We start from the raw sequence: 22,417 nt of genomic DNA, 5'->3' as shown, positions 1-22,417 counted from the left end.
CTAGTCTGAGATGCCACAGTAAGTGTGATCAACTACCATCGAGGCTACCAGCTAAGGATGGGGTTGATGGGGAAGAGCGGTGCTTCCTCACTAGCATCTGTGGAAGAACACTGCAGCTGTTGCAGGGTTTTGCACTAGCTCTGTGAAGAGAAATAAATCCCTTCCCTAGATAAGATGGAGAATCTATGAACCCTGGTTCTTGCCCTGTTTTTTTTTCCCAAGATGCAGAAAGGAACTGGCTCCTTTTTGTTTTGGTCACAGATCTGATGTAGCTCAAACTGGCCCTAGGACAGAGCGATTCCACTGATGAAAGCAGGAGGCCAGAGGGGCTCCTGGGGAATAGCTTCCTTCCTTCCTTGTCAGATTTCCTGTGATAAAGTGTGTGTGCTGAATGCAGTGCAGATGGAGGGGGAGATCAGACCAGCAAACTCCATTTGTATTCGTTCTCTCCCTGTGTGAGCTGAGCAAGTATCTGCTAGGGCAGGTTTACCCTCCCTTTCTGCTGGAGTTATTCCCCAGTGACTGGGACGCCAGCCACCTCAGCATCCCACAGGGCTGCACTTATTTGGATTGATTGCAAATGTTCCTAGGGAAGGGGCTATTTGATACTCTAGCTGCCATTGGTCACACAAGGCCACATGCTCTCGCTTCTGGTGCCAGACTGGCTGAGCCTGCCTCCTTAATGTGCAGGAGGAAAAAGCCTGAGGAAGCTCCCGAGGCTGGGACTCTAAGGCGGTGGTTGCAGATAAACAGAATTTAGGCTTTGACTGAATGGGGGACATGTTCAGATTTCAGCCATCAGCACTAGTGCAGTCTCCTAGTTCACATAGGGTTAAACTGCTGTAACCTGCACCAGGGCAGCTTATCCCTGTAACTAGCAGGGCAAAACTCTGGTGCAAATAGTGCCTTTGCTTAACTGCACTGGGGGTTTGTGCTGGTGCACTTACACCAGCAGCTGGGCCGATATTCACTCCCTAGCATAGACAAAGCCTTATTTTAACCCACATTTTCTTTTCTGGGCCACGTATGATTTGTTTGAAGCTTCAACCCTTGGTCACATTAGGGCTTCTCTGAGCCTTACTGGCTGGGGAAGAGCATAAATCTTGATGTCAAAGTAACTATGGCATGGTCATAGCTATAATAGCTACTGTCTGAAATTTGCCTGGTTCATTTGCCTCTGGTCAGGGTTTGGGGAATCCCCATGTCAACCAACGTCCCATCCACTAAGCTATCCCCCTTTCAATGCAGCTACTTGTGTGGGCAAGCTTACAAGGTGGAAACTTGCTTTGAGAGCAAACTGACAGCTTGGATGTTTGCAGGGGGAGCATGCTTTAAAATCTGAGCAAACAGCTGTGTAAATCTGATTTGGTGTGTGGGGAGGAGGCAGGATAGCTCTAAAGACAACCCAAGACGCAGACAACTGCTTCTTCAGGTTGGCTGTGCAGGATACCAGCCTTGCCCTGAGCCACTTGCAAAACATCCCATGCAACAGCATAAAGGTTCTAGCCACAAGTGGAGTGTCTGCTTTGGAATAAAGTTTTAAAATGCACATCAGTGTGAATGAACAGGTCACTTTGGAGATGGGCCTAATCCTCCCCTGTCTTTCACCTGGGGTTGTCACTACACCTGTGCAGAGAGGGTAGAAAATGCCCCTAACTAGAATGCTCCATGTGCTCACAGCAGCCATACAATCTTATACTTGCATTGCACTGGTGAGATGTGAAAGATGGGAGAATTAGGTCCATGATTGTTTTCCCTTAAATTGCACTAGGCTCCAGAGATTAAATTTGCTGGTGGAATTTCCTCTATTTGTAATTTCTTGCTACAAAACAGTGAAACTCTAATGAGAAGAATCCTGCAGTGGCAGGGTATGGGGGTCATCAACTAAGTCTTTTCCTTCCCTTGGTCCTCTGATTCTTAAACTCATTTATTGCCTGGGTTTAAATGCTGCAGCCATGTGTAAGAGGAGATACAGCTGCACGTAATCATGAGTGGATGCCATTACAGATATTAAAGGGGGGACACCTGTGATTTGTAAAATACTGTTCAAAATGCCCATTGTGCCGAACGCTGTTATGGACACAAGTCTTTTTGCTGTTGCTCTGAGCATAGTAGTAATACAAATGTGAAAGTAAGTTTTGAGACATGAGGGCAGACCTTAAAAGGCCTGTAGAACTACTGTATTAATAACACAAGTTGTATTTTTATGTATGATCCAAACTTTGTATATAGCAAAGGAAATGCATTGTCCTCAAAGTTACAGACAGTTGGCTGAGAAATGAAAAGCTGTTTCTATACTTGATTGTTGCTCTGTACTAGGTGATAACTGCACTGACCCCACTGAAGACAATGGGGTAAAAACGTAAGTAAGAATTGTACAAAGGGCTGTATATTATTTTTAGTGGCCCAATTACCTTTTTTTAGAAGCCCCTTGCAATCAGAGATAGGGAGCTCAACTTCAGTATTTACCTTGATGAAAAAAGTACTATAGAAATGACCCCAAGCACTGTGCTGTTGTGATTGCAGGGGGCTGGTATAAAAAAAAAGATTACGTTTTACAAAAAGGTTCCCTTCGCTGACAAAGTGGTGGGGAAAGCAGCCCAGTCCAGGTTCTTTCCAGCTGTTGGAGGCAAACAACTATATTAACATTACAGAGACAGATTCGCCTCTGCTGTAAGTGTTGTGCCTGCTTAAACCAGAACTGAATTAAGCCTGCGAGTAACAGGGAGCCGAGTATTTAACCACAGGCAAGAGGAATGTGCCGAGTTCATTCTTGGGAAGCAAAACATGCTTTTGCAGGTCTAAGGAAAAGCAAGCCAGCACCTTTGAGTACAAAATGGATCATGGAAGCTTGGATTAAACATGCAGTGTATTGTCATAGCAACAAGAGGGGAGCCCTCACAAGGTAAGAAATATCAATGCAAACCGGGTACGAAAAACGGGAAGCTGTAGCTCTGAAGGGACCTAACTGCTATCATAATTCAGGTGCTAGGAGCAGAGCAATAAGAAGTAACCTTTATTTGTGTGGTACAGAGTGTGTAAACCAGCTTCCAGCTCTGTCTACTTATAGGCATTTTAATAGAGCAGCTAGAAATCTTTTGAGTGAGACAATTTCCCCAAGTAAAAAAGTTTTTTGAATACATTTCTCATTTGTGAAAGTTCTGATTTTAAAGATTTCTTTCCTTCCCCTGCCACTTTTTCAGAGGAAAGCCCCAACAACTATCATTTTCATTTCTAGAAATCCAGTCAGAATCTGACAATTTTGAAATTGTTCACTTAACTGTTTTTTTTATCCAGTTCTACATTGTATACCACACTGAGATCAGTGCAGAACTATTTCCCAATACTGTTTAGCTGGCCACTATGAATAGGCTCAAATTGGGTTAGAGGCTTTAACAGCAGCAGACTAAGTGGATGGGATTAATAGGGCCTCTTTAAACACACACCCCTAATGTAGGTAATGGCCCACTGCCTAAGACAGTGTAGCGAAGTATAGGAACAGCATTTTCTGGCATGGTGACAGCACAGTACTATGGCCCAGGGGGTTGGACAAGCAAGGTAGTAGCATCTCAGCATATGTCTACACTGTAGTCACAGGGTGTGATTGCAGCTCATGTAGACACACCCCTGAGCTAGCTCGGGCCCTAGAGCAGTGAAGCGGTAGCAGCGTGCACTAAACCCCCTTGAGCACTTTACCCAGGATTATGGGTGGACTTGCACACCCCCCACTGAAGCATGGGCAGCTGCAGTTTCACTGCTCTGGGACCCCAGTTAGCTTGTGTAGATGTACCTCTATTAGCTGTACTTGAACTAGCTCACTAAAAATAGTCAGGATGCAGGGTGGGCTTCAACAGTGCCTCCACACCTGGGGGAAAAGGTGTCAGGATGGGGTGGGCATATGCAGTGGCATACTCACTTCTAGAGCAGGCACGTGTACCCAAGCTCCCATTCCCACATCTGGTTGCAATGGAATGTAGCCTAAGTGTGTTGGCGAGCTGTGATTTTGATGACCTAATGAACAGCACAGAACATGAGAGGCTGAGGAGCGTGAAATTTAACCCATTGGTCCCTGGCGTTTCCAGAGGATTTGATTTTCAGCAGGGTTACTCCATGCATGCACCCCAAGACGTCCAAAGCAGATATCCAGCACTGAGCCCTGCAGTCAACTACCCTTAAGCCAGTGTGAGAATCAGAAAAGAAAGGGAAGAGATCCCAAAGCAAGAGTCACCCAGTCTCTTGGGGATGCTTTAGAAGAATAAATGGATAGTGAACTCCCTAGTTGGAGCTTTTCTGTCAGCGACATCTGAAGTGAGAGCCCCTCCAGTTCTGCTTTTTCAAAGGTACTGATCCCTTCTGAGAATCAGGCCTGGGATAGCTTCAGTCTATATCGATGGTGGTCTGAACTGATGAACTCTGTCTCCTTCCTGTTGTACCAACGAGTGTATAGAGCACAACAAGGTGCCTTTCTATTTTCAGCCCAGCGAGTGGATGATGCTGGTGTAGTGGCTTGATATGCAGCCACCACGGGTATAATTAGGTGCAGCTGGACTGTAATAATTGCTAGCTCAGGTAGACATACATGCAGTAGCTTTGATTGAGTGACCATGATAAAAATAGTAAAGTAGCCATAGTGGCATAGGCTGCAGCTTCAACTAGCTGCCCAAATGCACACCTGGGATCTTGAGACAGGATTATGCTCTGGTGCTAGCCTGTGCATGGTGACTACACTTCTGTTTTTAGCCTGCTAGCTCAATCAAAGGCACAACATACACACCTACTTGAGCTGGAAATTACATCTCTAGCTGCAACCTTAACACTTTGGGGTGGGGGGGTGTTTGTCTCTGTAAACATATACAAGAATTTTGATTCCAGAGTGGTGATAGAACAGCCCAAAGGATGATAAGTCTTTAGTGGAGGTTGGTTGATAAATAGATGGAAGGAGCAGGTTAATGGCCTGAGACAGCATACTGTCAAATGGGTATTTTTTGCACATGGTGCATTTTGAGATGTCACTGGCCATAGGCAAATCTGCCTAAGGCTGTGAATGCACCATTACACTCGAGTGTATGTGGTTAAATAGCACTATTCGTTTAATGTGCAAGATTATTTGTTAGTATAACGCAGAGATGCAGCTAATGACTTCTTTGGGATTGGTTCAGATTTTAGTCTGGCACACAAGGACGGAAAAACCTGTGCTCGTGAACGAGGGAAAGAAAGGCTTCACAGATCCCAACGTGGAAATCTGATGCTGCATGGCTGAGCGGAGATCAAACAGGTACACCCTCCTGTATCTACCCCGAGGGAGGAAAGGACTGAGTGAAAAGAATAAGCACTAGAGATTTTTTTCAAGGGAAGTATAAACATGCTCTCTCTGAAAGCCAAGTTTGAGAGTAATGTAAAGGATGGGGTGATATTTAAAGGGAAATAAGGCCCAGAAAAGGAAAGTGTTTAGAACATGAGGGTGAAAAAATCTGGAGAGGATAATGGTCTGGTTAATTGAGGGGGCAGTAAAAGAGAAATGGAGAGTATAGTGCTGAAAGAGGGAAAGGCTTAGAAGGAAACTTTACAATGAGGGTTTCTATGCATGGTGAGCCACATTGTTAATATATAGTGCACCACCTTGCCATGCAGTAAAGGACCCTGTGGACCCTGTTACAGTACAGCGAAGTCCCACTAAGCCGCACTCTGGGTATTTCAGAGACTGCATGCTCCATGGGGACACAGTGGTGGAAGCCTGCACTGTTGCTATGTATAGCTGCTTTCTGGGGCTGTCTAATACTACTTTCGCCAACACCCAGTTGCCTAGCAGCAACAGTCAAAAAACCATGTTCTCAGACAGGCTTGGGCTAGCTGCAGTGAGATAGAGGGGTAATGCACCCACAGTTGTCTTTCCTTTGCAGAAGATTCTCTCATTCTGCAGGCTCCTCTCTACAGCAGCCAGCCAGACACACAAGCAGCTGCCAGGACCGCTCCTGACTTCCAAGTGTTTTAAATGTATGAAAAACAAGCAAGTTAGAACAACCGACCATACCTGCACTGCTCAGATTCTCCTGCCCTTCCTCCTGGACTCTGAACAGAACCGGGCCCTCTGGAGACAGAGGAGAAGCACAGAAACCGTAGCACTGACCTCACCTTCAGTACAAGGTGCAAAGCCTGTGGGCTGCTTGGATTGGAAGGAGCATGTGCAGGGCACCATGCACTTGGGAGGAGGCCCAGCTGGAGCTGGTTTCACAGCAAGGATGAGAAGCACCACAAGGAGTGACCAATACCTTGTGTCTGTGTGCAACAGCTGCTCTCTGGCTGTGGAGATGGCACCTTGGCCCTTAATTTTGAACCTAGGTTATTCAGTATTTATTACACGGCACAAGACTGGGTTTCGGGGAGGGAGAAAAGCAAGGCAGGTAATAGCTAACCAACAATCTCTCTATTCTTTCCACCCCATCCCCCTTTCATCAGCTCCATGGCTTGGAGGGCGTCTGACCGATTTGACATACCTCTGTGTACTTGTATTGATTTGTTTACAGCACCTGTGCCCATGTTCCCCATCCCTGCTAAACTAACTGGAGGTAGGTCCTAATCCTGTGGCTCAGGCCTATCTCTAATGCTAACTTGACAGACAAATGTTAGGTGTTGGGCTCCCTGCAGTGCGCACCTACCTCAAGAAGTGTTTTTTTTTTTTTTTTTAACAATATGGGAGGGAACCACTCAGCATTTCACTGAATGCTGCTGTTGTCTCCAACTCCTACCTTAGGCCTAATTTCTAATGTTCACTGTAAAAGAAGGAATCACTCAGCAACAAACAAACCCCCTTCCATCTATTACTCCCCACCTTCTTGAGTATATTTAGTGTTGATTTTAAATATGTCCATTTCATGGTACCCCTAAAAAGCCACTGGAGCAGTTCCATACCTGCTATTACTGGTGTGCTCACCTATACTACGATGGCCCAGTGCCTCACTGGTGCTCCAACACCTAATTGCCCAAAGAGTGGATTGAAAATAAATAATCTGAACAAAACAGCACAAAATAACCTTAACCCAAATAACTTCAAATACCTGAAACCATTGTGGTGCAAAGCTTCTTCCTGCAGGAGAAAGTTACCTGGGTGGGGTTTTTTTGACTGTTCTGTGTAAGGTAGAGAGACATCAAAAGTCAAGGGGAAGCATAGTCTCTTAGGTGATGCTTCTGTGTCTGAGACTTGGACACACTGACAGGCTGACACACAAAAGGAAGTTAATCCGTTCCTATCTAGCCCCTTTTAGAAAATGGATTTCCTAGATTGCTGCTTAGGTCTGGTCAGACTTCAAAAATCTAATCAATCTCCCCTTCTTGTGGAAAAGTCTGAAGCACAATTTTACATGTGAATTAAGGGAAAATGTAAACCTGTAAAGAGACTCACTTATTTTTTTAACCCTTAACAGCATATAAAAATACATATAGAATATTTCTTGCAGAGTATTAGCTTCAGTGGGCAGAAATCACTCATTGGACTAATGCCAAATCTATATTTCCTAATATTTAAAAAACAAAAAATTGTTCGTGGAATTTTTTATTTTCCCTGCTGTATTTATCAAAACAATCACTGGGGAAAAAGTTACCTCCTTTAGCTGATAAGGTTCTTTACTTTCCATTCATGGAAGCCTTGCTACATAGCTTCTGTGAAAACCTTCCTTTGTATACAATGGCTGAAATCCAAACTGGATAGCAATGATTTTATGCAACTGGTATCCACTTGCATTTTGGGAACAGCCATTGTTAGCTCATGTTAAACAGTGGTGCTCTGCATCAAAGCAGGTTTATTCCACTATTTTACAAGCCTCCCAAGTGCAGCGCTCAGTCTGTGTATCTTAAAGGGGGAAAAAAAGGTATTTTCAAAAGGGATACAAAGTTTTCATGATATTCAAGTTGTTTTCAACTGATGTCCTAGCTGCATGTCTGTTTGTTTATTATAATAACCCTGCTGGATTGCAGCCTTCCATCCTCCGTAGGGAACAACTCCTGGTGAAATGCAAAGGACCAAGTCCTAAAGACAACCCTGCAAATACAAATATGCTCCACTCTCCTCAGAAAGTCAGCTACAGGAGCCAGGCCTTTCCAGCTGGTGTGGTGGTTACTGGCGGGAGAGCAGAGGTACAGATGCTGTGGCGAGAGAGGCACTGATTGGGACGGAGGATGGAGTGTATTACAGCTGCACTGTCTGTTCTCAGTTTTAATTAAACTGTATTTAATTTGTTAAATAAAATTAAATATGGTTTTTAATGGTTAAAATTCCCTTGAAATTGATTGTTACTGCGGCCTAACTGCTCCCATAAGTACTGACCTGACTCCTCTAGGCCAGAGGGCATGTTGGTTGCAGGAGAGATGAGCAGCTCTTGGACACTGCCAATTCTGCACTGACAGCCAGAGGGTATTTAAACCATCTTCCCTGTACCTTAAGCAGGGGAAAGAAGGTGAGCAGGTTTACAGAGACAGCAATGGCTCCTTTCAATATTTGACCTGTCAAACAGGAACCCATCTGGGGATTGCCAGGGTGGGGAGTTAACATAATCCCCACTGTGCTTCTTTCCCAGGATCCCTTATTCCTGTTTGTTTACATCAGTTTAAAAAGAAGCCCAGAGAAAAGTGTTAGGTTCCTGTAACAATGGGAGCTCTGATTTGTGTTCTCCCATGTAACCACTCTAGCTCTACCAGCTGAAATCTGGGTCCTGTTTACACACAGGAGCATGTTTTCTCCTTTCAAGGCTAACCTTGCTCATGCATCCTTCTCCCTGAGAGTAGATGGGATTTGGGCCCCTTATGGTATGGAGTATTACAGCGGATAGTATATTACTTAGCCATGTACTCACCATACAAACTTTTTACTAATTAAAAAACTGTGAAGCAGTGGGCTACTTATCCATTCCCCCTTCTGAACCTGCTCTGTGGAAGGTTCATAATTTGCCTAAAGTGGAACCTTAGGTTGATACGACAGTCCTGCCCTGGCAGAGGCTGACAGAGGAGAAACACAGGTAACATTAGAAATGTCTTTTTTCCACAAAAGAGAACCTCAGAATATTAAAAATTAACTGTTAACATCCAATCAGGATTCCAAAAACTGAACAAAGCAAGCCCCTTCTCTACACAGAAAGGCTGTTTCAATTCTGCCTGAAAGCTCAGCACAGCATTCCTCAGCCAGTTTTTTTCATTTCACACAAATTCTCTCCCCTTTTAATCAAACAAGAGATGCCCACATAGAATGCCTTAATCTCAGATGGTTCCCTCCCCCACAATACCCTATTTACTCGTTATCCCTGGATTGCTCATTACATCACAGCCACTGATCCAAGCTGGCGGCCAGCTGTCGTATTGAATTTGGAGAGCTAGATGTCCTGGGAGAAAGTGATGGACTCACCTCTCAGGGTGCTCCAAGTCTATCCCCTAAACTTGTTGCCAGGGAGCAAATCCTTTACACAGGTTTAGTGGAAATTAACAAGCCAGTCTGTACTTGGACTGATGTGTCCCCACACATACACCAAGGAATATCCAAGATGAACCCAACGGGAGGCAGTTCTCCTGCTCAGTCCATATAGTGGGTCCTTCCTAGATAAGGCATATCTACAGATTGTATGATCCGGCCTGCGGTGCGCTCTTCAAAAACGATAATCTAGGGAATAAAGAGATTGGGGACGGGAGGAGGGAAATCCCTTTAAAATGACAATCACTGCTCTTTCCCTCAGGGAAATATTTTTGGGGCAGGAGGCTCCCAGTGAAGGGAAAGTCATCAATATACCACCCCACTGGTCCCAGTATGTACCCAAATGCTGGATCCATACACTCCACTCAGACTCCCATCACTTGACATCCTGAGCTGTATTAAGACTTCCAGCAAACACCAATCCCAAGTCAGGTGGTCTTGCATTTTATTTAAGTTCTGCTGCCCTTCAAATTCTATATACACTACTGATGTTCACCACAGCTGCTTTCTTTTACTGACAGCCAAGGAACAGTGTTGCTCTAACTTGAATCTCAACTTCAGAAAGAGCTACCCCCCATGCTTTGTAGAGGCACATTAAGGTCAGTTTTTAAGGCACTGAACATTCCTAGCTGGCCTTAGACAGACACGAATCTGATAAGCATGTTTAAGAGAGAGCCTCTCACCTCATTGTTCCCAGGCTGCAGCCAAGTTGCAGGGAGGTAGAGTGTTTCCTGGGGTCCGATTTTCCAGTAGCGTCCTAGGTTCTCTCCGTTGACAAACACAACTCCTTTTTCCCAACCCTACAATAAAGGCATCAGAGCAGGGTTACTGAATCAATTGCTCTCACTAGCCAAAGCACTCACCCACTAAGACCCTAGTGTTCTTTCAGGCCACCTGCTGCTAACCGTCACGCTTTTAGTCTTAAAGCAATTTGTTCAAACCTCTCACATTTCACTCCAATCCTGCCCCTAAGGTACCTTCTTACCTGAGGAGGTCTGTCCCCAAGGCAGATCTGCCAAGGGCAGTGACAAAAAAAAAAATGACTTGTTTTGCAGTAGTAGCTAGAGGCCCTCACCAGGAATCTGAGCCCCATGGTGCTAGGTGTGGTACGCAGCCTCCGTTACTACAGTAAGTCTCAATCTTTAGTGTATTTATTCTCAACGCCCCTGAGAGTTCCTTCCCCATCTATAAAATCATGACGAGGCACAGAGAGTAAATGATTTGCCCACAGTAATATAGAAACGCTGTGACAGAGTAGGGAAATGAACCTGCTCTTTCCCAGTCCTAGGTTAGTGTAATAATCACTGAACCATTCTTCCTCTCACAAAACAATTAGCCCTACCTCAAAGAGCTTACAATTTGAGTAGTTTTACAAATAAGTCAATCCTACAGCCCTCATCGGTGTTACATCTGAGGGCCTTCCAATAGTGCATGAAAGCACTGTGGCTACCGTGTCTGGTTCATTCTCTCATCCTGCCCAGGGGTTTTGTACTCCTGTGGGTACTGCAGTGCCCACACCGCTAAGGGAGAGTAAGCTGGTGCATCAACAGGAGAGTCATTGCTTGGTTCCATTGGCAGGGCAAGTTTTGCCCTCAGTTACCCCTGTGCAACCACATGAATGATAATGAGGCTGGAGATGTGCAACTTTGGTAATGAGGTGCTGGGGGCCACCACCTAAGGGAGTTGGGGCAATTCCCCTGCCTCTGTTAGTCACCTACTCTCTGGCTCCTGTCGAGTCATTTCTGCTGGAGATGACTTAGCCCTGAGGCTCAAAGTAATACTTCTAAAAGCAAATGCTGAACTGTTCTAGCTTTGCTCTTCTGAATGGGCTAGACTGCAACAAATAGCAGGTTTATTAAACAAACCAACCAACAACACTTCCCAAGGCAAAATATCCTATCCCTCAGAGCCTCTTTGAGGCCTTCCCCTACCATTTCATGCAACACCTGTTAGTCGTCATGCTCTAACTATCCATATACTTTGTCTTGTAAATTACACTGAGACCTGAAGAACAGAGATTGCACTGGGGGACTGAAATAATACAAGAGGAAGAAGTTCAAGATTTTAACAATACACACTGTTCGTCCTCTTCAGGGCTGTACACATATCGTGCCACCCTCAAACCCCATGGCCAAAGGTTTCCACAGCACTGTCCTCTTTTACAGATAGCACAGAGAAGGGAAATGACTTACCCAACGTCTCACAAGACTCAGGTACTCACAGCTACTAACCCTTTGCTACCAGAAGAGTAATAGCAGCTAAAATTTATGTAAAGCTGGGGTGAATTACTAGGTCTGCCTGGCTGCTGTTAGAGGGACAGGCCAGAATCACCCACATTTGTCCCAGCAGGGCCTGCGATGGTGGGGGCTGTGTTTAACTGAACATGCCAGCTGGCAGTTTTAGGAGCAGACTTCTATGCATGAAGAGTGCTATGTGGTGCCTGGGCCTGCCCTCAGGCATGGTGGCACCACTGGAGCTGTTATGCCAGGGTCTCTTTCCAGCCATATGAAAAGAAACAGACGATAGCTGAGCGACTCACCTCAAGTTTCAGGAAAGTGTCCTGAGGCAGATATTGCACTTGCAGGTTTCCTCGGAAGAAGGCGGGACCCACGGCGTAATCTGGGATCGTGCTCCAAGCAGTAACACCTCGCAAGCTGTGAGGCAAAGACAAACACAGTTAACAGAAGGAAAGCAGCTTCCTGACAGGCGCAATTCATGGGTCCAGGGCTGGCCTTAGGATCATTTCAAACAGAAGGCCACCGTAGGGGACCGTTTGTTACAATGAAGTAGCTATTCACTTTGCTGCCTGAAATGTGCAGCAGTTGCTGCCCACTGGCACTGGTTTAGGGACGAATAATCAGTATGGGGACTTGGTTGTTCATTCAAGGCAGGCACCTGCTTACCTCTTTCCTTACTTCCAAGTTAATCCCCTGGCGAGAGAGATCTTGGCCTTCACCTTTCTCTGTCAGCAAGGTGAAGTTCCCCGCTGTGAATGCAGCGAGATACACACGTGCTGCTACTGCTCTCTGCTTTGCTAGAAGTGAAAATCCCTGCTTCAAACTCACCCATTTCTGATCTCACCAACCACACTGGCTGCCAACCTGTCTCCTGGTGCATTCCAGGCGCTAATCCTAAACTAGAGAGCTCTATCTCGGGTGTTGCTGAAGTGCCCACCAGTCCCAAGGTGTCGTCGTAGCAGCAGAGAACAGATGGGATACTGAGACCCCTGATTTGTACTCTGCAAAGGCAAGTAGTTAGGGACAGTGCATTCTTGGTGTACATTTACACTGCCCCCCCCCCCCAAATAGCAGTGAAGACATGGCAACTCCGTTTAACCTGGGTTCTCAGCTCGAGCGCCTGGGGCTGAACTGGAGTGCCTAATGTGACTAAGCAGCTGTGTTGGCATGTCTTCAGTTCTCTTTGAATCCATTAGCTAATGATGGTTAGCTAACTCAAGTGAAGAACACACTCTATGGTGATGGGCTCAAGGCTCTGCAAACTCTTCCTCCATTGGTCTGACAAAGCTAAAGCCACTTTCAGGGTATGCTCAGACGCTTATATCTACACCCTGAGTGAATGGCGTGAGAGGCCGTGAGTTTCTTCTAAGGCTTAGGAGTTTAAGTTGACTTTGATCCATTTCCGCTCTCTATGTTGTAGCATGTTTATAAAAAAAGACTATAAACATGCCCAGAGACTAGTGATATGAAGCAAAACACGAGGCCCTGTGATCTAATAGACACTTCCCTGGGAAAAGCTGCTCAAACTTCACTGCTAAAAAAAAAAGAAAATGCCTGAGGTGAGGTTGCACTCTCAAGGCTTGTCTATACCCAGAAAATACTGGTTTTACTAGACTGCTATATGTAGTGGCACCTGCCCCTAGTGCGGATGCAGTCAAAGGTGCTTTCTAGCAGTATAGCTTATTTCCCTTCCTGTACAAGAAGGGGAATAAGGTATGCCAGTATAAAAAGCACCTTTTATACAGATATAAACTCCACACCTGGGGTTGTACCAGTAAAACTATTGGTAAAAGAATCATACCCTTCATCAAAATAGTTTCACTGGTACAAAACCAGCGTACAGACCAGACCTCCCTTCAGCCTTCGCTCTGCTCCCTTGTGCACAGGCATCACAAGACTGGCTTTAATGTCTCTAGCACCATCTAGCCTAATGCTGAACACTTTACCAGCTGGCCTCAGGTACAGAGACAAAGTCTCCTATGGAAACTCTGCCCCTCCACAGTTTACAGAGTGTGCTGGAGTCCTTCCTCAATCCCTTCCCTTTTTGGGCAAACCTTCCCATGTGTTTATCTAGACTTCTCTTGACAGAACTCCAGTTCGGCAAAGCACTTCAGCATGCTAGGTTAGCCAAATAATCTTGTGCAGCCAATATTTGCCCCAGGTACATGTCACAAGCCTAGGTTTTATAACACAACAAAGCAAAAACCACCGCCCGCCTACAGTACTGCACAATTTCCAAAGGTTCGTAACTCAGTGAAATCCAAACTTCTGGAATAAGGAAGGGCACTTCAGAGAGGGCTATCTGCAGACTACATTTCACCTTTTGGACCCCATTATTTGCATTACAGAGCTGTTTAAAAGTTCTCCCCAGCATTAAAGTTTTTTTGTTTTGTTTACTCAAAACTCAAATACTCAAAACTGCTGAACCATTTCAGTTCCTCCTTCAAACTTTGCCTTACCTTGATTATTTTGGGGGACACAAATACTGGGAAAATTCTGCCAAATCGACAGTTTCAAAAAAGAAATAAACTTATGAGCAACTGAAAACAGGAAGTGAGCATAGAGACAGCCATGCAACCTTAACTATAATGGTGGCTGCAATTCCTCTTAGACTAACGGCTGTAATATTTTATATCTATACAGCACCCTTCAACTCAACAATTTCTAAAGTGCTTGACCAGTTTATTTAAACAACCTACATCACCAATCACTATAATGAAATCACCTCTGGGGAGAAACACAGCAAGTGTAACAATAATTTGCAGCACACAAGGTCCTTCCCTCCAGTTTTTTGAACCAACTCATTTGCCTTGAGAGCACAATACAAACCTATTTGCTACAGCCTTCCTGCCATCACCACCACCAAGGAACTACTCGTACACAGAAGGCAAGTCAAGGTTCCTAGACCTTAGAAGAGGTGGCATGAAAATTCCACCATGACACATTCTGTGCAGAATGCTATGGAAACCTAGGCCACTCTATTTAGCGTTTAGATGTTCTAGTGATGGGTGCTCTAGAAATGCCATTAAAAAGCCCCCAAGACGTACTGTAGGGTGCAATGTTATGATGGCCCAATGTAATTACGTACTTGGGGGGAACTTGGGTCAGGACACTCCGGTGAATGCTCTGCTCTTATGAGAAATATTGCAGGATCTTTATTGCCTTCAAGTAGATTGGGCCTCAATTTTAAAGACTCAGCCCAAACAGCTCCTCCATAGGCCCAGTGTCCCCTTAAACTACACTGGAACATTGGGTTAGGGGTTAGTGAATGCCACCTACTGAATCAAACACATCACTTCTATTAGCATTGGGTTTTTGGTGGATGTCTCCCATCCAAGTATTAACAAAGGCTAATCCTGTTTAGCTCCTGGGATCAGATATCACTATCTGAGCCAGTATAGATGCATCAAGTCTATTTTGGAATATATAATGGAAGGGCACCCTTGATCACATCAGGGGTATTAGCAAGTTATTGTGTATCCTCGAAGCTTGTATCATTTCTTGCCTTCTGGTACCACAGGTGTGGTTGGGGGTGGTGATGAAGCAGAGAGAAAGTGAGGAGCTTAGAAGTTCCACAAGAGACTCAAAACCTTATCAGAACATGTTCTCTCCAATGCTGATCATCAGCATCCCCAGATGCAAGCGAATTATTGGCCTAGTACAATATGAATTCCACTGTATTGCCGGGCTAAGACTGGCACAATCCCATTTTCAATACAGTGTACTTTGGCTTCCTACGCAGAGATTTCTACCTTATGATGTTTCATTGCTAATGGCCAGTTGCTAGTAACTGATCAGACTGCTGGCTAATCTTGCTTTTATGCCTGCATGGCAGCTCACTAGCTTTCATACCTTTCATTGTAAATATCCTCCTCTAATGATCCTACAGCACAAAGCGGACACAGCTCACCCTGCCAAAGAGAATCCTTGCAAAACCGTCACTTGGAATATTTAACACTACCTTTTAGCACTGTCCTTAGAGGAGGACTGTAATAAGTTGACTAGAGAGAGTATACACATGGCCAACATCTACTGGACAGAATAACACCACAATTGTGTGTGTCACAGGCCCTTCAGTGTCCAGAACAAACAGAGATTCTCTCTCCTTTGGCTCAAGCGGTAGGGGCTTCCAACTTTGTAGCAGAAGTACTGGAGTTCTATACTGTCGACATTATTAAGTTCCAGGTGACCACAACAGGCAGCAGAATGACCGCTGTGAAGTCCTCGGTCCTCACAAATGTGTTACATTATTTGGCAATACTAGCACGGCAACAACAAACCCTCTTGAGATTTTTGGCAGGAGTCCATAAAGTGACCTATGCTCTGTTGCTCAAACGACAGCAGCCTGGCTAGTTATCCCACCGAGATTATTTTGCTTTAGCATTTAATACTGAAGAACACAATTTAAAAACATGAAATAGGGGGAAGCCATCTGGAGTGTTAGGAGCTTCCTGAAATTAATTCCTCTCTCTATCCAAGGAGGAGGGAGTGTCCTTCGCTAAAGTGTTTCTTAATCCCAAATTTCTGATCCAGACAAAGCCCCAAACTTTTACAAAATTCAAGAGGGTTTGGATTGGCCACATCTCTACAGGCCCAATCCAACACCTATTAAAGTCATTGGGAGTCTTTCCATCCCCTTCAATGGGGGGTTGTATTGGCTCCTAAATAAAGGTGCAAAAGTAAGTGTTGCAACCTTCTGTACAATTTTAGTTGGCGTTATCAGGAAGAGATTTGTCAGCATGAAGATTCACCACGGGCTGCCTTTCCGGGACATGTAACTGCTAACTAGGTTTTGCACCTAGGCCAAATTGTCGTGCAAATGAAGGAGATATATATGCCCTCCTCATCGGCACAAACAATTTAGATATATGTACATATATCTCCCAAACCTTTCCATGAAGCCAGGTTTCATCTCCAGACTGTAAATCTTGAAGTTCCTCAAGGGGGTTTTATTCAGGAAGACTTCACCAATTAAGCCTGCAAGAGCAATAGAGGTAATAAAGAGCTGAGAAGCAACTACGCTGATGAATCTACCTATTTCAATAGAAGGAACAGCAGGATACAGAAAATAGTCACGCTCTGCAATGGCATTAACGCCCATATGGTCCCATTGCTCATCCAGATTGAGCAGGGAACGTTGCCACACTTTGCCCTCTCCTCTCCATCCTTTGCTTAACTCACTAAGCTCAGAAACCCTCTCCTGGCAGAACGTACTGTTGGCACACATAGCAGATTGATTTTTTGTTTGGCTGCCCATACATGGATTTTTTTTTTTTTTAAAGCAGCAGATCAGTTACTTCCCCAATACTCAGAGGAAAATGTGACATCCTGGTATCACTAATCCCTTGTACTGATCCACTGCTTCCCCCCCCCAAGGATCTCAAAGTACCCCACAAACAAATTTAGCCTAACCAACCTCCTGTGAGGCATTTGTGGGTGGAGAAAACTGGCACACAACAGTAAAGGTCACACAGGAAGTCTGGGAGAGAGCTGGGAACAGAACCCATCTCTCCTGGCTCCCAGTCCAGACCATTAACTACAAGACCATGGTTGAGATTGTCAAAAGCAGTCCAGGGGCTTTAGGCACAACTCATCCATTAAAGCTAATGAAATAGGTCTCTAAATTCACTAGGCTGCTCTGACCGTTTCGGCCTACATTTCCCCCCTGAAAAACAGAACCGAGGAGTCTTGACTCCCAGTCCCCAGCTCTACTGGCATAAACATTTTACTGCAGTCTACTGAGCTCGACATAGCGCACAGTCCCAGGACCCTGTGTACACTGAGATTCTCTTGCTCTCCAAATCTCAGAGCAGAAAGAAAGATCAGGAAGGAATTTCTTTCCACCCCATGTATGACTTTACACAATTGCATATGGACATCATGGAGTGAGAGGAGGGGCACCCCATCGTCATATGAACCATTGGGTATTGGCAACTACTATAGGGAGGGTGGAACTCGTGAAGGTCTTTATGATATGTCCACCTCCCATGAAGTGGGCTATTTTCATCAACTATCACGTCAGCTACCACCACCCTGGACATGTTTGAACTTATGGCTAAGAGGTGAACTACATTCTTTTATCAGTCTCCCGCACTGTCTGCCTTCTACTGCCTGACTGCAAAGCTACATAACATTAGCCAGGCACAGTGAAATTCCTGCATGCCTTTATACTGCTCAATCCAACACACAGGATTTTAACATTCGATCTGGAGTGTTTGTTTCTGGAGGGCGGGAGCCATTTTTAAAACTGTCCTCAGTGTTCGAAGTCCTTGCTAAATACAGACTCAAAAAGAGGCCTTGATCTGAGTTCTCAGCCCCATGCACCAGCTTGGAAGGAAAGAGACAACTTAACCTACCTTTCCGCTGCTCATTCAGCATAAGTCCATAATTGACACGCCCGCAGTTCTCTACCAAAAGCCTGAGCTGCCTGAAGCCCTGTAAAGAATGGATCAGCCTCTGCTGAATCAGTGCACAGCCAAGTGCCAGTCAGCCATGTTGGGCAAAGAGAGAAATCAGTGGGATCACTCCAGGGGGGTGTTTGCACCAGTAGCTTTGGCAGCTGTTTACAGGACTATAAATTACAGGAATATGCCACAGCTCCAAGTAACTGCATCACTGAGCTCAACCTTCTCATGAAACCGTAATATTTTCCTGTTCCATTTTAAATGCTTGAAGTGGTATGTAGAGCTAGAAACAACATATGTCCAACACCACACTGGCTTCCATCACACAGCTCTACCCACGAGTCACATTCCTGACCTCCAATATTCCCTCCCACTCACCCAATTCTAGTCTTTAGAGCTAGGCACAGCTCTGCCAGTGCACATTTAGTAGACGTGTTAGTCATACAGCCACTTTGAGCCAAGTGTGAGCTCAGAACACACACGAGACCATCCAACTCATTTCACTTGTGACCTAAGAGAAGTAAAAAGACTGAAGCATGTTTTGTGCTTATGAGCGAACAGCCTACGTGTCCTCAGTCAACACAGGCAGGGTCCCTATAGCCCACTGCTCCTTTTCATGGGTGTCTGCAGTGTGTGGGTGTGGCAGGAAGGGGGTTAAACTTAGTGCATCAGCTGCTACTCTGGAGTGAGCCTGCTGACTGGAGTTTTGTCTAGATATTTCCCTCTCAAAAGGATACCTTGGCATTTTAAGCCACTCTCTGCTCCAACTGGGGAGTCATTTCTGGTTTGAGTATAACAACTGCTGTGTGTCTCATGCTGCTGCATCACTGGTTTGCATGAAGCTGGCAGCAGACACACTTCCGGGCTCTGCATTTTCGGGGGCTGTTTGAGCTGCAATTCTATTACCCACATACCGCTCGTGAGTGGCCTCACATTACTTACCTGCCCTTCGGGAATTGACAGCTCCACGGTGTTGTAATCAAGGAATCCAACGAACACAGTGTTAACAAACACCTGCAGGAGAGGGCACAGGAGACTAGTCAAATTCTAAACCATTTCAGAATATAGTTAGACAAGAGATTAGGACCATAACCGGGGAGGAAGCACTGTCTAATGGGAGTCAAGACTCCTGGGGTTTATTCCCAGCTCCGCCACTGACTCATTCTACGATGTTGGGCCAATCAAGGCATTTCTAAAAATGCACCGTGATTTCCTACCGTTACCTTCTGCGGATAGATTTGAGGTGATATTATTGGAGTTTAAACAGACTTGGACCTTGAGCCTGGGATTTAGGGAGGATGTAGGCTGGGGCTTGGTTATGAATAGCACAAGGGAATCATAATTCTGCTCAGGGAAAGCCTGCCAGCTTGGTTCGTAGCTGGCCTATTTCACATCAACTACCACAGCCAAGCTATTTCCCTTCTGTAGAGTCAGAACAACTGCTGCTCTGTACTCTTTACCTGTGCTCGGTCCCGGACATTGTCCCTGGAATGCAGCTGTCCTCCACCAGCTATGACCGTCTCGTAGAGCGTATACCCATAGGCCTGCCCGTTGCCATCATTCACTGGTAGGTTCTCCATGTTAACCGGGAACTCTGACTTAACGGGCTGCGAAGGAAGAACAAGTAACTAGCGGGATCCTTTCTAAGGGGACAGGCTACAGATGGGTAGCATCATTCAGCCAAGTAGCTGCTACGTCCCACAAACCAACATTTACGCAAATCCTATGCAAAAGCTGCCTCTTAAAGGGCTCCCGGGGGTGCAAAGAACTGCAGCAAAGTGATGAGTTTCAATCCTGCTGACACCCCGTCTCTGCTAGCTGGATGTCTAAGCCTTCATCAAATACAGATGTTCAATTATGGCTATTTCATAGCTTCCTTAATAATCTGCTCCATTGCCTATGGTTCTGAAAGCTTCTTCCGTGCTGCATCTTAAACCCATTACTTCTTGTTTGGTCCTGGTTGAATAATTAGAGTAATTGATCCCTGCTTTCTTCACGTAGGAGGTAGGTTTGGTGTAATGGCTAGGGCCAGGGACTAGGAATCAGGACTCCTGGCATGCTATTCTTGTCTTTCTTGCTGTGACCTTGTGCTAGCCAATGACCATTCCTGTGAATAGGAAAGCATCATTATCCCATTTTACACCCTGGGGGACTAAGGCCCAGAGGGATGGTTGAGGGTTTTCTAAAGCTCTGAAGTTCACAGATGGAAGGAGCTCCAATGAGTGTGAAGTATTAGTAAATGGAGTGGGTGAAGCCTCATATTTGCAATACCAAGCATCTCTGAAACCAAATCCCAGCAGCACCACGTCTTCCTTCTCGGTAAATAAATGGAAGTTCCATACAGCATACCAAGTCCTTAAAACACAGGTCCTCTCCCTGTGACATTAAAGATCATGTAGCACTTTAGAGACAACTGGCTCTAGTATCCTTGGGCAAAATGTGCCCTCTCCTCCCCATTCTTGTGCAGCATGTGGTATACAAATGGGTTGACTTCCTCCACCCCAGAGGTGGCTGCCTTTCACTGTGGCTATATATTCAAAGTTTGTGAAGCACCTGAGGTCCTTCAGAAGAAGATGACATTAGTTCATAGTGCAATGTGTTTCTTTGCATCATCCCATCCTCTTGGCACATCTTCCAGCTCCAAGGACAGTACCTACCTCTACAATAGATGGCAGCACCTCCCAGAGAGAGACATACTGCGGCAGCAGGACTGCGCCATATGACGCTTTGCCTGTGATCATAGGAGGGAGGGGCAGAGGTTGCCCTGAAATGCAGAAACAAGACAGGTGTTATATTTCAGCTCTGCTAGACAGATGCTACAGAAGGTGTCAGGGGGGTTTAGGGGCACTCCCTGATTCTACCTCTAGACCACAACTCTGCCTCTGGAAATGTCTTTAATCAACAGAGCACGGGGATCAAACAGAGCACTGTATCCACCTCAAAGAGAGCTCAAGCAAAACTGAAGGCTGGGCCAGGGCTGGTGTATTTATTCAGCGGCGAGAGCCACCTATCCAACTCCAGAGAGAACAGAATGCAAACAGGATCTGTACAACAAAAGCACCTCCCCGATTTGCATTTGTTTTAAGTTTGCTGGCGTGACACATTTCCCCTGCATGCAGAGACCGTTAAATGCATGCGTCCATCCCGCTGCTGGGAAGTCAGCTGAACAGCCGTTTCTGTAACAAGCTGCTCTACATCCCTGGGCCTCCTACGCTTCAGAAAACGCTTCCAACTGATCAGCGGGACATAGCCGTGTGGGGAGCAGCAGGGATCCAGCAGAGACCCTTGGTGGCCAATTTTAAAGCTTCTCTGGTATAGCACAGGCCAGCATTTAAGGGGTAGAGAAGCAGCTCTGAGGTTTATCACCACCTATGATCTTGGTGAAGAGTTGACGGAGTTTGAAGAACTTGGACGTGTAGTCTCCAGCCTCTGTCAGCACGGCGTCGTAGTCTGGAAAACAAGCATGCACCTGTTACAGAGCATCGTCAGCTTTAGGAAAGTACTCATGTAAAGCACAGCAAGAGGTCAGAGCCAAAGGGGTAACGTGTTAATGTCCACAAGGCCTGTGATAAAGGAAATCTGCACTGGTTGATTAACTACACGAGCACAAAGTTCTTTAATGCAGACAGGGCCTGGGACATTGTCCCATTGTGTGGAGAGACAGTTACTTAACAGTAAAGGCATTCTGAAGATGGGTGTAAAATAAAAGTGAAGAGAAACGGCTTGAACCCACACCTATTCCTGGTATAATACATGTGTATGGTCAAATTCTGCCCCCCACGTTCACTTCTACAATGCCCTGCTGAAGTCAAGGGCGACAGTGCATGAAAGTCTGAGGACACAACAGAGCTCTTAACCAGTACCCTTCCTCTCCCATCCATTTTCCCATTATGCTTTATGGGCTTTCCCCTGCCTCATACAACTGATTGACAAATAAAATACTTAACTGTTATTGCAAGCCAAAGAAGAGGGGAAGAAATATGGATGCATGTTAAAGGCCTATGTTTCAGGTATGAAATCTCTCCACTTCTTGCAATCAGAGGTTCAAATCACAGCAAGCTCAAGTCAGCCCTTCTTCCATCAACACAAATACGTTGAGAATAGTGCTATGTGGTAAATGGATAGGGGTCCTATCTGCCTTGCATGGTCCCAGACACCTTTTCATATGAGCACAGCATCCTATGCTAACATTTCCTCCTTTCCCTCACTACTGTACTGTGGCTGCTGCTCTCCTCCCCGGTGTTGGCTGCACATACCGAGGGTCCCATTCTGCATCTGCCTTTAACTCCATGTAGGATAAAGTCAATAGTTTTAGTGAGGAC

General features: G+C 45.5%; 2 protein-coding genes across 6 annotated transcripts in view; one reads left to right on the top strand and one right to left on the bottom strand.

Annotated features, from left to right (window-relative positions):
- The window catches only part of B3GAT1 (beta-1,3-glucuronyltransferase 1), a 51,598-nt gene extending 43,330 nt beyond the window's left edge, over positions 1-8,268 (top strand). For 3 of the 4 annotated variants that reach the window (XM_054005360.1, XM_054005356.1, XM_054005358.1), the window contains 2 exons: positions 5,160-5,275; positions 5,901-8,268. In XM_054005360.1, coding sequence (XP_053861335.1) covers positions 5,160-5,246 — 87 coding nt within the window. In that variant the 3' untranslated portion in view covers positions 5,247-5,275; positions 5,901-8,268. The remainder of the gene's footprint in view (positions 1-5,159; positions 5,276-5,900) is intronic. The other variant, XM_054005357.1, reaches the window with a different exon arrangement.
- A 741-nt stretch (positions 8,269-9,009) lies between these two features.
- Positions 9,010-22,417, bottom strand: part of GLB1L2 (galactosidase beta 1 like 2) — a 49,181-nt gene continuing 35,773 nt past the window's right edge. For both annotated transcript variants that reach the window (XM_054005353.1, XM_054005354.1), the window contains 9 exons: positions 21,465-21,545; positions 20,753-20,859; positions 19,556-19,702; positions 19,038-19,109; positions 18,048-18,126; positions 16,581-16,668; positions 11,994-12,108; positions 10,138-10,254; positions 9,010-9,643 (listed from right to left, as the gene is read on the bottom strand). In XM_054005353.1, coding sequence (XP_053861328.1) covers positions 9,557-9,643; positions 10,138-10,254; positions 11,994-12,108; positions 16,581-16,668; positions 18,048-18,126; positions 19,038-19,109; positions 19,556-19,702; positions 20,753-20,859; positions 21,465-21,545 — 893 coding nt within the window. In that variant the 3' untranslated portion in view covers positions 9,010-9,556. The remainder of the gene's footprint in view (positions 9,644-10,137; positions 10,255-11,993; positions 12,109-16,580; positions 16,669-18,047; positions 18,127-19,037; positions 19,110-19,555; positions 19,703-20,752; positions 20,860-21,464; positions 21,546-22,417) is intronic.

The sequence above is a fragment of the Malaclemys terrapin genome, chromosome 15 (genome assembly GCF_027887155.1).
Source record: "Malaclemys terrapin pileata isolate rMalTer1 chromosome 15, rMalTer1.hap1, whole genome shotgun sequence".
In the NCBI taxonomy this organism is placed as follows: Eukaryota; Metazoa; Chordata; order Testudines; family Emydidae; genus Malaclemys; species Malaclemys terrapin.
This window is presented reverse-complemented; position numbering and strand designations above follow the sequence as displayed.